Source organism: Oncorhynchus masou, chromosome 3, assembly GCF_036934945.1.
Source record: "Oncorhynchus masou masou isolate Uvic2021 chromosome 3, UVic_Omas_1.1, whole genome shotgun sequence".
Classification (NCBI taxonomy): Eukaryota; Metazoa; Chordata; class Actinopteri; order Salmoniformes; family Salmonidae; genus Oncorhynchus; species Oncorhynchus masou.
Window position 1 is genome coordinate 45,839,050 of NC_088214.1, and position 15,557 is coordinate 45,854,606.

Here is a 15,557-nt window from a genome sequence, read left to right on the forward strand (position 1 = left end):
ACACTACCCTCCCCTATTCCCAATAATAAACCATACAACCCTCCCCAAAGCAACAAAAAAAGTTTGAGAATCCTCCCCTATTTTGGACGCCCCCCACAAAAAAAATTAATTACGACTTTGCGTTTGTGGTAACTAGTGACATTTATGTACTCAAGCTCCCGCTGATAGGGAGAAATAGTAATGGCGTCTTTTTGTAGGCATTAACTCCGCCATTTTTCGTTGGGTAAAGCCTATGGGCCAGAAAATAGTTAACATATATATTTTTTTAATAAGGCCGGTGGTAAACACAGGCTTCGTTGCTCTTATACGTTTTGTTCTATGAGATAATATTAATCAGCTAATGTCACTATGTGAATTTTGAACAATTTATGTAATTTAAAAAAAAAGCACATAAAAGGCTTGATAATTCATAAGGGTTGTGTGAGCTGACTGACATTATCTCATAGAACAAAACGTATAAAATATCTTAACCTCAGACCTTATTTTCGATGTTAATCCCAAAACCCTATTCTTTCCACATACATTTTCCCCATAGCAATGGCTGAACGAACAAGACGTTACTCAATTTCCGTTTTTTAGGACTACAAGTAAAGTCAAACACTTGTGAGAATGGTCTGTAATGGGCGCATAGTGTGGAGTTAAGAAGAATGCGGCAAAGACACGACAGCTAGCGAGGTGCCAATGAGAAGAAAGAAGGGCTTGTCTAGGAATTAACCCTTGTCATGGACCGCCCACTTGTCAGGGAACGCCCCCTGGCCCCTTGCTGCATTCGGACTACATTTGAAGGGGGCTGACCGCGGGTCAATTGAAAGGAATCCCCTGACTGTGCAAACCGAGCGCACCCGCTGACATCTTCCAAACAGTGTTGGTTTCTAGTAGCAACGCCTGCCAAACAGAAGAGAAGAAAGATGGTCCTGAGTAAGTACAAAGTTGGTTGGCTAATCCCGATAATTTAACCATTTTGTCACCAATGCACACAATAAATATGGCTAGCGAGTCGTTATTACACAAAATGGAATGACATTATGGTGCTGTCTTATTTGGTATTCTTCAAATAGCTAAGTTAGCTACTTAACTTGTTCACTTCAGTGATACAAGCAATCGAATAAGCTAGCTAGCTAGATGGGTAGCCTAGATAGCATCAACGTGTCACTTGTTGTTTCTACTTTGGTCTACTACAATAACGTAGCTATACCATTTGCTTCACACCCTTTTTCCATAATCTACAGTCACAGAAGACATGGTACGACGTCGGGCAGAGCATAACAACTGCGAGATCCTTTCCTTAGAGGAGGTGTCTTTGCATCAACAAGATATTGAGAAACTAGAACACATTGATAAGTGGTGCAGGGACCTCAAAATTCTGTATCTTCAAAACAATCTCATTCCCAGAATAGGTGATTCTAATTTCTTTACCCTTCCTCTTTTTATAGAATTGCAATTAAATTAACTTTACATTGTTTCATTTAATTTGGGCCTAATTTAATTACCTATATTTTATATTTGTATTTCATTGACCATCAATGCAATTTCAATATTTAGAAATATGTATTCATTTGCTCTCCACAGAAAATGTATATAGATTGAAAAAGTTGGAGTATCTAAACCTTGCTTTGAACAACGTTGAACTGATCGAAAACCTGGAAGGTTAGTATTCTGTGCACATAGCCACTTTTACTATTTTACAACATTGTCCTATCTGTTTGTATTAATGTAGGTTAAGGACATTACCAAAAGTCTGTTTTTATTAGCATTTCTCCTCAACCATAGTTTAAATTTACATAAAACAAATCCACCTGTATTTTGACTCTAAAAATAGCAATTCCATTCTGGCTTTAGAGAATGAAATAGGTCAAATAGAGCTTTACTCATACTATTCTTGCCTTCTCAACCCGTTACAACAGGATGTGAGAGTCTCCAGAAGCTGGACCTGACAGTGAATTTTGTGGGCCGGTTGAGCAGTGTGGAGTCATTGAAGAACAACCTCCATCTCCGAGAGCTTTTCCTGGTGGGGAACCCCTGCACTGAGTTTGAGGGCTACAGGCAATACGTTGTGGCTTCACTGCCCCAACTGAAGGTATCAGGAGGGATATAAAACAGAAATGTCAAGTTTTAATGTCACTTTGCACAAGTACAGTGAAATTAAGATCATAAGTTCAAATCTCACTGACGCCGTGCCACAATAAAAAAATAGATGCTTGCATTATTAATGCCTAAGCAAATACATTTCCACGTGTCCTATCTATGCTTGGAGTTCAAAACAATTAACCCAAACTAAGCTCGCAGTGTTATTAAAACTCTTATTGAAACAAGTTCTCAGTACTTTATTTAATTACCTTCAAATAACCTAATCATTTCCGTACTCAACGTTAATAAAAACTCAGGACAATTTTCAGGTAACCATCGTAAAATGTTCTCAGAACCTCCCAACAACCTAAAAAGTAACATTTCCAGAACAGGCAAAATGTTCACTTCCTTTCTCTTAAGAAAAACATTCAGTTTTACAAGTCAGGAAACTTATGGCTTCGTTCCCAGAACCAATTGGAAACCAAAAACTTCCAAGGAAGCAAATGTGCTAACTGGGCTTCAAATATACACTGAGTACACTAAACATTAGGAACACCTTACTCAATTTGAGTTACCCCCCCCCTTTTGCCCTCAGAATAGCCTCAATTCGTTGAGGTGTGGTCTCTACAAGGTGTTGAAAGCGTTACACAGGGATGCTGGCCCATGTTCACTCCAATGCTTCCCACAGTTGTCAAGTTGGCTGGATGGCCTTTGGGGGATGGACCATTCTTGATATACACGGGAAAACGTTGCAGTTCTGGCACCTACTACCATACCCCGTTCAAAGGCACTTACATATTTTGTCTTGCCCATTCACCCTTTCAATGACACACATGCATAATCAATGTCTCAGTTGTCTCAAGGCTTAAAAATAATGTTTTAACCTGTCTCTTCCCCTTCATCTACACTGATTGAAGTGGATTTAGCAAGTGACGTCATAGTATCCCCGCACATTGTATATATGGTACTTGAACTGACCCAGTATATAGTATGCTTACTTACCCTATCCTGTTCATCATCTTCTTATTTTTACATCTTGTGTGTTTTTGTTCTACCTTTAACATTTTTGTTGTATTACATTGTTATTGATTACTGTGCTGTTGGGGTTAGCACTTGCAAGAAAGGCATTTCACTGTACTTGTGCATGTGACATTGAAACCTGGATTCATCTGGTAAGTCTGTCATGGAAAAAGCAGATATCCTTAAAGTTTAGTACACTCGGTGTATGCCTTTAACAGATACTGTAACGGGAGGCGGACCAAAACGCAGGTGGTGGTTATTCATGGTACTTTAATAAAGACACTATACATGAATAAACTAACAAAAACAATAAACGTGAGAAAACCTAAACAGCCTATCTGGTGAAAACAGAGACAGGAACAATCACCCACAAATACACAGTGAAACCCAGGCTACCTAAGTATGATTCTCAATCAGAAACAACTAATGACACCTGCCTCTGATTGAGAACCATACTAGGCCGAAACATAGAAATACCCAAATCATAGAAAAACAAACATAGACTGCCCACCCCAACTCACGCCCTGACCATACTAAATAATGACAAAACAAAGGAAATAAAGGTCAGAACGTGACAGATACTTTTATCCAAAGCGACTCACAGTAGTGTCCATGCATTTTCTTAAAAGATATGCCCAAAAACACATACACACACACACACAAAATCGCTAGTCTAGCATGTACTTGCTCGCCTGGAGATAGCCTAGCATGGTAGGGGAAATATTTTTGACATTTTTTGCAGTATCTGGATGGGAAAGAGATTGGCAGGTCGGAAAGGATCCGAGCCAGACAAGGCCTAGATGAGGTAAGGAGGCGGATTCGGCAGCAGGAGCAGGATTACCTGCAGAAGAGAGCGAGTGAGAAAGAGGAGGCCCAGAGAGAGGGAGGAGAGGTGCAGCGGGAGCCAAAAAGGGAAAGCCGCTCCTCTGTTAAAGCGAAGAATCCTGGCTTTGATGGTCGCTGGTACACTGACATCAACAACACCATGTATGTTCAAGCTTTCCACCTTGATTTTATTTTATGTAGAACAGCAGGGATAACTGGTGTATCTGTGGAGTAACCCTAACCTCATCTGAAGTTATTGAATTCAGTTGGCCCGATACTGTATTTCAGTCCACTATCAATCACTCCGTTTTATGAAATGTTTTTAATAACTCTGAAGAGTTTTGTTTATTGATCTACAGCCCTGTGCATGAAGAAAACAAGGAGATCCAAGTGAGAGAGGAGAAAGAGAAGACAAGCTGCCTTTCTTCAGAAGACCAGGAGAGGGAGTTTTGGGAGAAACCTTGTGCCTATACTCCAGAGTCACGCCTGGAGGCTCACCGCCACCTTGACGAGAAGAAAAAGGCAAAAGAAAGGTAGGTAAACAGCCAACAATTCTAGGGAGAGCTAATGTTTTTGTAATGTTACTCGTAATGCTCCCCTACTGTTTGAGTGTACAGTTTTCCGTTAGGATGTTCCCCTATCTATATTATCAAAAACTTTAGAATTTTTTGCTGTTAAAGTTAGGAGACCATTCCCTTCATATCAAGCATAACTTATCTAGAATGTGGTTACAATGTGGTTGCAATGTCCTCAGAACATACAACATGAATGTTCTAGATGCGCTTTATGGGTTTGTAGCATGTGTCCAGTTTTCTGTGGGTTAGGAGAATATTCCATCAACGTCCCACCAAACATGTACAGAACATGGTTGACATATTCTCAGAATATAAGATATTAATGTTCTAGACACGTTTCATGAGAACGTAGGAAAATGTGTCTGTATCAGTTGTCAGGATGTCGACAGTCCCAAAGAGTCGTTCTCCCCCGCAAAAAAAAGATTCATTTTACATCACACCGTGTTACTGTTGCTGAGCCAGTCATGGCCCTGATTGGTGAACCACTGATAGCTTTTTGTTTGTTGGGAAGGTTTGGGATACTCTCACACACAGTGCTTTCAACACAGTGTTTTCAACTTAAATATTTTACACACTTTGATATACATGATTACATTGTACATGTTCATTTATACAGTAATTATTATTCAACATGGGTTACACCAAATTTGAGGGATTTCTGTACAGTTGTCTAATGTTGGTTGGGGCACAGTAACCTGTTTTAACGATACTCCTGAATCACAATGATCAATACACGTTCTTGTTGAGTGTACTTTTAACAGAGCTCAGATTTACTTTGAAGAGCATTCCCCCTATTGCTTACTGCCTTACACCTATCAAGTTGTTTCAGATCTACACAAGTGCCTAGGGAGGAGGGTTTAGAGTTTGCTTCTGGATAGGGCCTAACTATACTTGCCCAATAAGCACATGCCCTAGAGCAGGGTTTCCCAAACTCGGTCCTCTGGACCCCAAGAAGTTTTTGTTTTTTTCGCTACGCAGCTGAGCCAAATAAAAAACTAATCATCAAGCTTTGATAATTTGAAACAGCTATGTAGTGTTAGCAAAAACCAAATTGTGCACTTCTTGGGGTCCTGAGGGCCGGGATTGGGAAACGCTGCCCTAGAGATATCCCTTATTGGTACAGTGGCGAGAGCTTTTGTCATCGGTGATGTTGGCCTGCCTGGGTTCGAGACCCGCTAGGGGAGTCACCCTACTCTCACATTTTTCACAATATATGTTACAGTTATGCCAACGTTCTCCTGCTAGTTGGAACTAGGAAGCTCAGAAATGTTCGACTTGATAACTGGTTCTAGTTATACATGTGCCTCGTTCAACAAATTACCAAGTTGTACATTTCCGAGTTTCCTAGTTCTAACTAGCATGTGAATGCAGCACCACAACACACATATCTGATCGAATTAAAATGAGTTTATCATTGAAAGATGGGAATCTGTAGGATTTCTCTTGAGCATGAATTATGAACATATTTCCACTACGTAATAAATAATAATTATTTATTCATCCTAGAGGCTCTAGCTGGGCATCTCAAAGAGAACTCTCCATATGGGGAATGCACTTTGAAGTAAATCTCAGCTCTATTAAAAGTACACTCAAGAAAATGTTTATTGATCATAGTGATTCAGGAGAATCATTAAAACAGGTTAACATGCCCCACCAACATTAGACAACAATACAGAAAGCCCTTAAATTGCTGAAATAAGTAACTCAGAGATCAAAAATGAGTATATTAAGATAAACTGATACCTCCCAAGGACGTGGTGGCATAGCAGGAAGATCAGAGTACTGTGAACCAAGAGGTTGTGAGTAATAATTACTGTATAAATGAACCTTCACAATTTAATCATATGTCAATTGAAAGTGCTGTTTTTGTGTGTCCCTAACTTTGCCAACAGACAAAGAGTTGTGAATGGATCAGTGGTTCACTAATCAGGCCCTTGATGGGCTCGGCAGCAGTGACAAGGTCTGATGTGTATTGATTTTACATTTTCTTTGTGGTCTTTGGGACCATCAGGCGACATCCTCACAACTGATAAACAGAAATGTTCCTGCAACGTCCCATGAAGCGTGTCTAGAACATTAATATCTTATATTCTGAGAACATGGCAACCATGTCATGTGAATGTTTGGCAGAACGTTGATGGAATATTCTCCTAAAGACCTAATGAGACTCTTAACGGAACATTCTCTGAAGTTGTGGGGACGTTTGTTGATAGCTGGGTACACTCATCTACAAATAATCCAATATGTTATAGGCCGTCGCTTTCTATGGCTCTGTCTCTCTGTCCGTCCGTCTATCATATACAGTGCATTCGGAAAGTATTCAGACCCCATGACTTTTTCCATATTTTGTTACGTTAGTCTTATTCTAAAATGGATTACATTTGTTTTCATTTTTTAAAATCAAACTACACACAATACCCAATAATGACAAAGCAAAAACAGGTTTTTAGAAATATCTGCAAAATTATTTAAAAACCATACATAACTGAAATATTACATTTACCTAATTTTTCAGACACTTTACTCAGTACTTTGTTGAAGCACCTTTGGCAGTGATTACAACCTCTAGTCTTCTTGGGTATGACACTACAAGCTTGCCACACCAGTATTTGAGAAGTTTGTCCCATTCTTCTCTGCAGATCCTCTCAAGCTCTGTCAGTTTGCATGTGTAGCGTCTCTGCACAGATATTTTCAGGTCTCTCCAGAGATGTTCGATCGGGTTCAACTCCGGGCTATGTCTGGGCCACTCAAGGACATTCAGAGACGTGTCCCGAATCCAATCCTGCATTGTCTTGGCTGTGTGCTTAGGGTCATTGTCCTGTTGGAAGGTGGACTTTCACCCCAGTCTGAGGTCCTGGGTGCTCTGGAGCAGGTTTTCATCAAGGATCTCTCTGTACTTTGCTCTGTTCATCTTTCCTTCAACCCTGACTAGTTTCCCAGTCCCTGCCGCTGAATAACATACCACAGCATGATGCTGCCACCACCATGCTTCACTGTAGGGATGGTCCAAGGTTTTCTTCTTACGTGTCGCTTAGCATTCAGGCCAAAGAGTTAAATCTTTGGTTTTATCAGACCAGAGAATCTTGTTTCTCATGGTCTGAGAGTCCTTTAGGTGCTGTTTGGCAAACTCCAAGTGCGCAGTCATGTGCCTTTTACTGAGGAGTGGCTTCCGTCTGGCCACTCTACCGTAAAGGCCTAATTGGTGAAGTGCTGCAGAGATGGTTGTCCTTCTGGAAGGTCCTCCCATCTCCACAGAGGAACTCTGTCAGTGTGACCATCAGGTTCTTTGGTCACCTCCCTGACCAAGGCCCTTTTCCACCAATTGCTCAGTTTGGCCAGGCAGTCAGCTCTAGGAAGAGCCTTGGTGGTTCCAAACTTCTTCCATTTTAGAATGATGGAGGCCACTGTGTTCTCAGACACCTTCAATATTGCAGAAATGTTTTGGTCTCGGAGCTCAATTGACAATTCTTTGGACCTCATGGCTTGGTTTTGGTTCTGACATGTGGTGTCAACTGTGTGATCTTATGTAGACAGGTGTGTGGCTTTCTAAATCATGAACAGTCAATTGAATTAACCACAGGTGGACTCCAATCAAGTTGTAGAACCATCTCAAGGATGACCAGGTTGCACCTGAGCTCAATTTGAGTCTCATAGCAAAGGGTCTGAATACTTACAGTGGGGAGAACAAGTATTTGATACACTGCCGATTTTGCAGGTTTTGAGGTCTGATCATAGGTACACTTCAACCGTGAACGACGGAATCTAAAACAAAAATCCAGAAAATCACATTGTATGATTTTTAAGTAATTAATTTGCATTTTACTGCATGACATAAGTATTTGATACATCAGAAAAGCATAACTTAATATTTGGTACAGAAACCTTTGTTTGCAATTACAGAGATCATACGTTTCCTGTAGTTCTTGACCAGGGTAGCACACACTGCAGCAGAGATTTTGGCCCACTCCTCCATACAGACCTTCTCCAGATCCTGCAGGTTTCGGGGCTGTCGCTGGGCAATACAGACTTTCAGCTCCCTCCAAAGATTTTCTATTGGCAACACAGCATTCTTAACCTAGCCCACAATGTCTGCTGTGTGGATCGAGCAGTCAACAAGTCCAGCAGTCATTTCAAAGAGTAAGAACATTTCAGCGAGACCACTCAAAAGGGAAATCCATTAAAGCCAAGATAATGGAATTCATTACCCTTGACAATCAACTGTTCTCTGTCGTGGGTGATGTTGGTTTTCACCTACTGGTCGGGCACCGGTACACACTACCAAGTGCGCTGTTTTTTTAGATGTTGCCCTACCGGAGTTACACAGTAATAGCGTCACTGCTATTAGCTTCATGGTATACATACTATGGAACGCCGTTTGGGTCTGCGTGTCAGAGACCGTAGCACTGTCAAAGCTGTACAAAAAAAGTCTGCAAACACTGGCCACAAACGATGTGTTTACAATACCGCGTTGGTAATAAAGCATCATTTGTTCAACCGCAATTTCTGGGGTGGCTTGCTTTAGCTTGGTACCTAGCTAGCACCAATATAATCAGCCTGAAAACAATGACCAGTACAAACTGTAGTCATTTTCATTATTCTTAGCAAAGATTTAGGAATCCTTGTGAGTAAGTATTAGCTAGGTTGCAACTTGTTGTTCACCTACTGAAATTGAACTTCATGAAAATAAATAGCTAGCCAGCTACTTAACCCTGTTGCCCAAAGCTAACGTTATAAGCAGCCAGCTAGCGTCATCTGGCTAGCTCGACCGGACCGGGTTATGTGTTGTGAATCGAGCCACAATAAGGATTAGGCACAATAGTGGAATTTGCTGTTTGCCTTCAAAATAAAAGTATGTCATTGACAGTGATGCAAATGAATTAAAATAGTAGAATTAGGCCATACTTTTATTTTGAAGGCTAACCTCCAAAGTCCACTATTGTGGCTAATCCTTGTTGTGGCTAGCTTCACATAGATGGGTCTGACCACCATTATTCAACTAAGAATGGTCTTATAAATTAGGGTTATTTTAGATGATGACACCTAGCTATATAGTTAGCTAGCCTTTCTAGGGCAGGCGGAACCCCTCGACAACATTCCGCTAACAAGTCCAATACAGCAAATTAAAGAAACTTTATGTTAATCTACCCATCATGTCCGATTTCAAAAATGCTTTACAGTGAAAGCACAACATATGATTCTTAGGTCATAGCCAAGTCAAAAAAACACACAGCCGTTTTTCCAGCCAAAGATAGGAGTCACAAAAAGCAGAAATATAGATCAAATTAATCACTAACCTTTGATGATCTTCATCAGATGACACTCATAGGACATCATGTTACACAATACTTGTATGTTTTGTCCGATAAAGTATATATTTATATCCAAAAAATCTCAGTTTACATTGGCGCATTACGTGCAGTAATGTTTTGATTCCAAAACATCCGGTGATTTTGCAGAAATACTCATAATACACATTGATAAAAGATACAAGTGTTATTCACAGAATTAAAGATAGACTTCTCCTTAATGCAACCGCTGTGTCAGATTTCAAAAAAACTTTACGGAAAAAGTATAATCTCAGAACGGCGCTCAGAGCCCAATCCAGCCAGAGAAATATCCGCATGTTGGAGTCAACAGAAGTTAGAAAAAACACTATAAATATTCACTTACCTTTGATCTTCATCAGAAGGCACTCACAGGAATCCCAGTTCGACAATAAATGACTGATTTGTTCCATAAAGTTCATCATTTATGTCCAAATAGCCACTTGTTGTTAGCGTGTTCAGCCCAGTAATCCATCTTCATGTGGCGCGAGCACTTCATCCAGACAGAAACTCAAAAAGTTCCGTTACAGATTGTAGAAACAAGTCAAACGATGCATGGAATCAATCTTTAGGATGTTTTTAACATAAAACATCGATAAAGTTCCAACCGGAGAATTTCATTGTCTGAAGAAAAGCACTGGAACGAGAGTTAACTCTGTCGGGAGTGCGCGTCACGAGTCTGAGACACTCTGCCAGACTCATGACTCATTCAGCTCCCATTCCCCCCTCCTCCTTTGTAGCAGAAACCTGAAACAAGTTTCTATAGATAGTTGACATCTAGTGAAAGCAGTAGGAAGTGCAACTTGACTCCATAGACACTGTGTATTTGGTAGGCCAAGCTTTGAAAAACTACAGACCTCAGATACGCCACTTCCTGGTTGGATTTTTCTCAGGTTTTCGCCTGCCATATGAGTTCTGTTATACTCACAGACATCATTCAAACAGTTTTAGAAACTTCAGAGTGTTTTCTATCCAATATGCATATATTAGCATCTGGGACAGAGTAGGAGGCAGTTCAATTTGGGCACGCTATTCATCCAAAAGTGAAAATGCTGCCCCCTATCCCAAAAAGGCTAGCTAACCATAGCTACTGAAACAGATTGTCATTTTGCTATGTTTGCATCCAAACGGATAGCTTAAAAAAAAAAGACCAGCGTTGTAGGTGCGCAAGACAACTTTACCATCATCATAGCATAGATATCGATTAATCGTTGTGACATATGAAATACAAGTGATACTGTAATCAATTTCCAATGACTACGTAAAAAATGTATTAACGCGTTAAATTATTATGTGCTGTGCAGTCATATTCAGGTCCTGATTGGTTAACAAGCTTATTGGACACGGCAAAATATGTTATTTGACACGCAAAGACAAAAGATCAAACGGCGTTCCATAGTATGAGAAATCCTGGTTGAGAATGAATCAACTGAACAAATTAAACTGCACAGCAAGTAAGTGAAAGAAATAGGTTTTGTTTATGTTTTACTGGTAATGGGGTCATACGTAAATACCAACAAAATAGCTTTTTGGTCAGTGTGGTGTGTAACCTTTATTTATCTTGGCAAGTCAGTTAAGAACAAATTCTTATTTACAATGACGGCCTACCCTGGCCAAATCCGGATGAGGCTGGGCCAATTGTGCGCCGCCCTATGGGACTCCCAATCACGACTGGATGTGATATAGCCTGGATTCTAACCAGGGACTGTAGTGATGCCTCTTGCACTGAGCCTTAGACCGCTGCGTGTGTGTGTGTTAACTATTTAACTGTACTAGAATGCTTAAGGCCGCTAAAATTATAAATATCTTTTTTTGGCAAGGAAAATATTGGGTATCGGCCAAAAATGTCATATCGGTGCAACACTAGTCTGAATACTTTCCTTATGCACTGTATCTATCTCATTTTTTAAAACTCAATATCATATTGTTTGACCGAGAGTCGTCTGTTCCCTCGAACATTTTAAAACGTATATGTTTTTCCCTTTTTGTTAGGTTCTGACAAACAGTAAAAAAACTAACATACAACTAGTCAAAGCTCAAACCAAGTTTATTCACCCAATGGGTCAAACAGCTGAAAAGACAAAGACATGTTTCCACCAGCACAAGTATTTATACCCTCCTATTAGGAGGCGTGTCCTCCTTGCACATCTTGACAGCCAATACATATTTGTTGCTAGTCAGGATGTTAAGTGGTGTGTGTAATAACTATTCCTTCTCACTTCATCTGACCTTGGCCCACATTCCTCACTAACCCACAGCTACCCAACCTTATCAGTGACCGCAACCAAGTGATTGCCTTATCTTTCACTTAGTAACTTTCCAGACCCATCTCTTATCCAGCCTTCATTGACACCACCAATCATTAACTTCCAGTTTACCAAGTATTTCAACCTAGAATCCAACAGTCCCCCCTTTTTGAATAGTACCTCCATACTGTTCAACATTATATAACCTTTGAAATGACTTATAAATGAACAGAAAACAAAATATGATTAACATTCTCAGTTGATTTGTATGTTTACACCTCAGACTTATGGCCTCTGATCTATAATCACACTATGCACACTCTTATTTCCCCCCTGTCGTCGTACAACTGATAGACATTTCAGCTGGAGCTTTTGGCTTCCTCCGGGTTCCTAAGAGAGTGACTTGACACAAGACTTGAAAAGCAAAAAGAAACACAAAACATACCAATTATTAATAATGCGAAAAGTTATGCATAATTATATATGCAAAGAAAAACGAAGTTTGATAGCATGAAAATCCCTACTCTCTCTTCACCTGACTCTGTGCCTCCAGGATACTTTTCTGCTGGACTCCACAAAAACTAAGGTCCTAAAAAGCCTCCTCATGCTTTCACCCAGTCTTCCCCCGTTCGACCACAGGTTACAAAAGGTGCTCTCATGCTGTATCATTTTCACTTCGCTCCCCATCTCCTTCCTCCATGGCCACCTGATATACACGTGTGGTGGCCTAAATCAACTTTACCTCATTTTGAGGTAAATCAGCATATATATATATTTCACCTTTATTTAACCAGGTAGGCTAGTTGAGAACAAGTTCTCATTTGCAACTGCGACCTGGCCAAGATAAAGCGTAGCAATTGGACACATACAACAACACAGAGTTACACATGGAATAAACAAAACATACAGTCAATAATACAGTAGAAAAATAAGTCTATATACAATGTGAGCAAATGAGGTGAGAAGGGAGGTAAAGGCAAAAAAAGGCCATGGTGGCGAAGTAAATACAATATAGCAAGTAAAACACTGGAATGGTAGATTTGCAGTGGAAGAATGTGCAAAGTAGAAATAGAAATAATGGGGTGCAAAATAAATAAATAAATACAGTAGGGGAAGAGGGAGTTGTTTGGGCTAAATTATAGATGGGCTATGTACAGGTGCAGTAATCTGTGAGCTGCTCTGACAGCTGGTGCTTAAAGCCAGTGAGGGAGATAAGTGTTTCCAAGCTTCAGAGATTTTTGCAGTTTGTTCCAGTCATTGGCAGCAGAGAACTGGAAGGAGAGATGACCAAAGGAGGAATTGTTTTTTTTGGGGGGGGGGGGACCAGTGAGATATACCTGCTGGAGCGCGTGCTACGAGTGGGTGCTGCTATAGTGACCAGTGAGCTGAGATAAGGCGGGGATTTACCTAGCAGAGGCTTGTAGATAACCTGTTGCCAGTGGGTTTGGCGATGAGTATGAAGTGAGGGCCAACCAACGAGAGCGTATAGGTCGCAATGGTGGGTAGTGTATGGGGTTTTGGTGACAAAACGGATGGCACTGTGATAGACTACATCCAGTTTGTTGAGTAGAGTGTTGGAGGCTATTTTACTGATGACATAACAGAAGTCGAGGATCGGTAGGATGGTCAGTTTTACAAAGGTATGCTTGGCATGAGTGAAGGATGCTTTGTTGCGATATAGGAAGCCGATTCTAGATGTACATTTTGGATTGGAGATGCTTAATGTCTGGAAGAAGAGTGGAAGGAGTCTGGAAGGAGAGTGGAAGGAGTCTGGAAGGAGAGTTTACAGTCTAACCAGACACCTAGGTATTTGTAGTTGTCCACGTATTCTAAGTCAGAGCCATCCAGAGTAGTGATGCTGGACGGGCGAGCTGTTTGCGGGCAGTGATAGGTTGAATAGCATGCATTTAGTTTTACTTGCGTTTAAGAGCAGTTGGAGGCCACGGAAAGAGAGTTGTATGGCATTGAAGCTCGTCTGGAGGTTAGTTAGAGGGTTTTAACCGTATTGATGCAGTCAGATGTAACTACTTTTGATATAGTCACCATAAGTCATGGCTTCATTGCTCCAGACCACCACAAGGGGGAGTTAGAGCACTCATTATACATTTGGGTCCCAAGGTATTTATACGACCAATCATATAGAGTGGTTCCAATGACTGATGTGATGCGGGCCTCCCATCACTGGTGACTTTCTTCAGCAAAGATGGCTGACAAAACATTACGGTGGAAGCAAATGTAAGTAATTATAACATATCCAGTCATATCCAATACCAATACCAGGTGTATAAAAAAATCCATTCCTTGAATGATGCTGTGTCTGCATACATGTATTACAATTATACACTTCAACAGTGTTTACCACTCGTGCTCCTGGGGCATCAATGATTACACATTTTAAGTAAAGGCTGATTTGTCATTCATATATACAGGATATAAAAAAAAAGTACATCCTGCCAGCACGCCCACAAGCGAGCCACTCAGGCGGAAAATGACGCATGGAAGAGAGCGAGGAACGAGATGGGAGTAGCAATTCAGGCTATTTGCTCTGAGACCGGCATAATAATGTAATGAAACAAGCAGGGAGCAGGTTTCGAACCCTCAACATTCTAGCCCAAAGTCCAGTACGCTATTGACTGTGCCTGAATGTATTAATTGGGGTTGGGTCCGATTGTGGCTGAAAACACTTTATCAATTGGAATCTTTAACATGTGGAAAGGGGACAAAGTATTATCATTAGTTTTTCACCAGAGAAGCAGGATGGGCTATTAGCTGAACAATAGACTAGTCAACCTTTACTAAAGAATTGTCTAAAAGCCGAGTTAATGTGAAACACACCCCCCCCCCCCAGCTTGCAGCAAATCATTTGTATCTATCTTTCCACATCTACCTACATACGGTTAATGTTCTGAAAAAAACAATATATATGTGTGTGTGTCATGGCTCCCGAGTGGTGCAGCAGTCTAAGGCACTGCATCTCTTTGCAAGAGGCATTACTACAGTCCCTGGTTCGAATTCAGGCTCTATCAGATCCGATTGAGAGTGCCATAGGGCGGCACACAATTGGCCCAGCTTCTTCCGGGTTTGGCCAGGGTAGGCCGTCATTGTAAAAACTAATTAGTTCTTACCTGACTTGCTTAGTTAAATAAAGGTTCAATTTAAAAATCAACTGGCGGCAATCGCAGCGCAACAATAGGAGGTGAACAGTGGCTGGTGCTGAAAATATAGCTAACTTGTTATGCAAGTGTTGCACACCAACAGATGGAGAGAACCTACACCAGTCGAGCAATTCATTTCAACAATAATCTTCATTTTAATTTGACTTTACAAACAACAAGAGGGCTTACTTGGAGTCTATTTGGCAGACAAATGTCTGGCAGACATTTCAGTGTGGATGACGGATCACCACCTCAAGCTGAACCTCGGCAAGACGGAGCTGCTCTTCCTCCCGGGGAAGGACTGCCCGTTCCATGATCTCGCCATCACGGTTGACAACTCCATTG

The 15,557-nt window shown here is 40.8% G+C and overlaps 1 protein-coding gene across 1 annotated transcript in view; it reads left to right on the forward strand.

Moving 5' to 3' along the window:
• Positions 1 to 862: 862 nt before the first annotated feature.
• Positions 863 to 15,557, forward strand: part of dnaaf11 (dynein axonemal assembly factor 11) — a 65,709-nt gene continuing 51,014 nt past the window's right edge. Inside the window, exons 1-6 of the mRNA XM_064942618.1 lie at positions 863 to 918; positions 1,230 to 1,397; positions 1,570 to 1,647; positions 1,905 to 2,077; positions 3,830 to 4,074; positions 4,272 to 4,445. Of these exons, the coding sequence (XP_064798690.1) occupies positions 909 to 918; positions 1,230 to 1,397; positions 1,570 to 1,647; positions 1,905 to 2,077; positions 3,830 to 4,074; positions 4,272 to 4,445 (848 nt within the window). The 5' untranslated portion in view covers positions 863 to 908. The remainder of the gene's footprint in view (positions 919 to 1,229; positions 1,398 to 1,569; positions 1,648 to 1,904; positions 2,078 to 3,829; positions 4,075 to 4,271; positions 4,446 to 15,557) is intronic.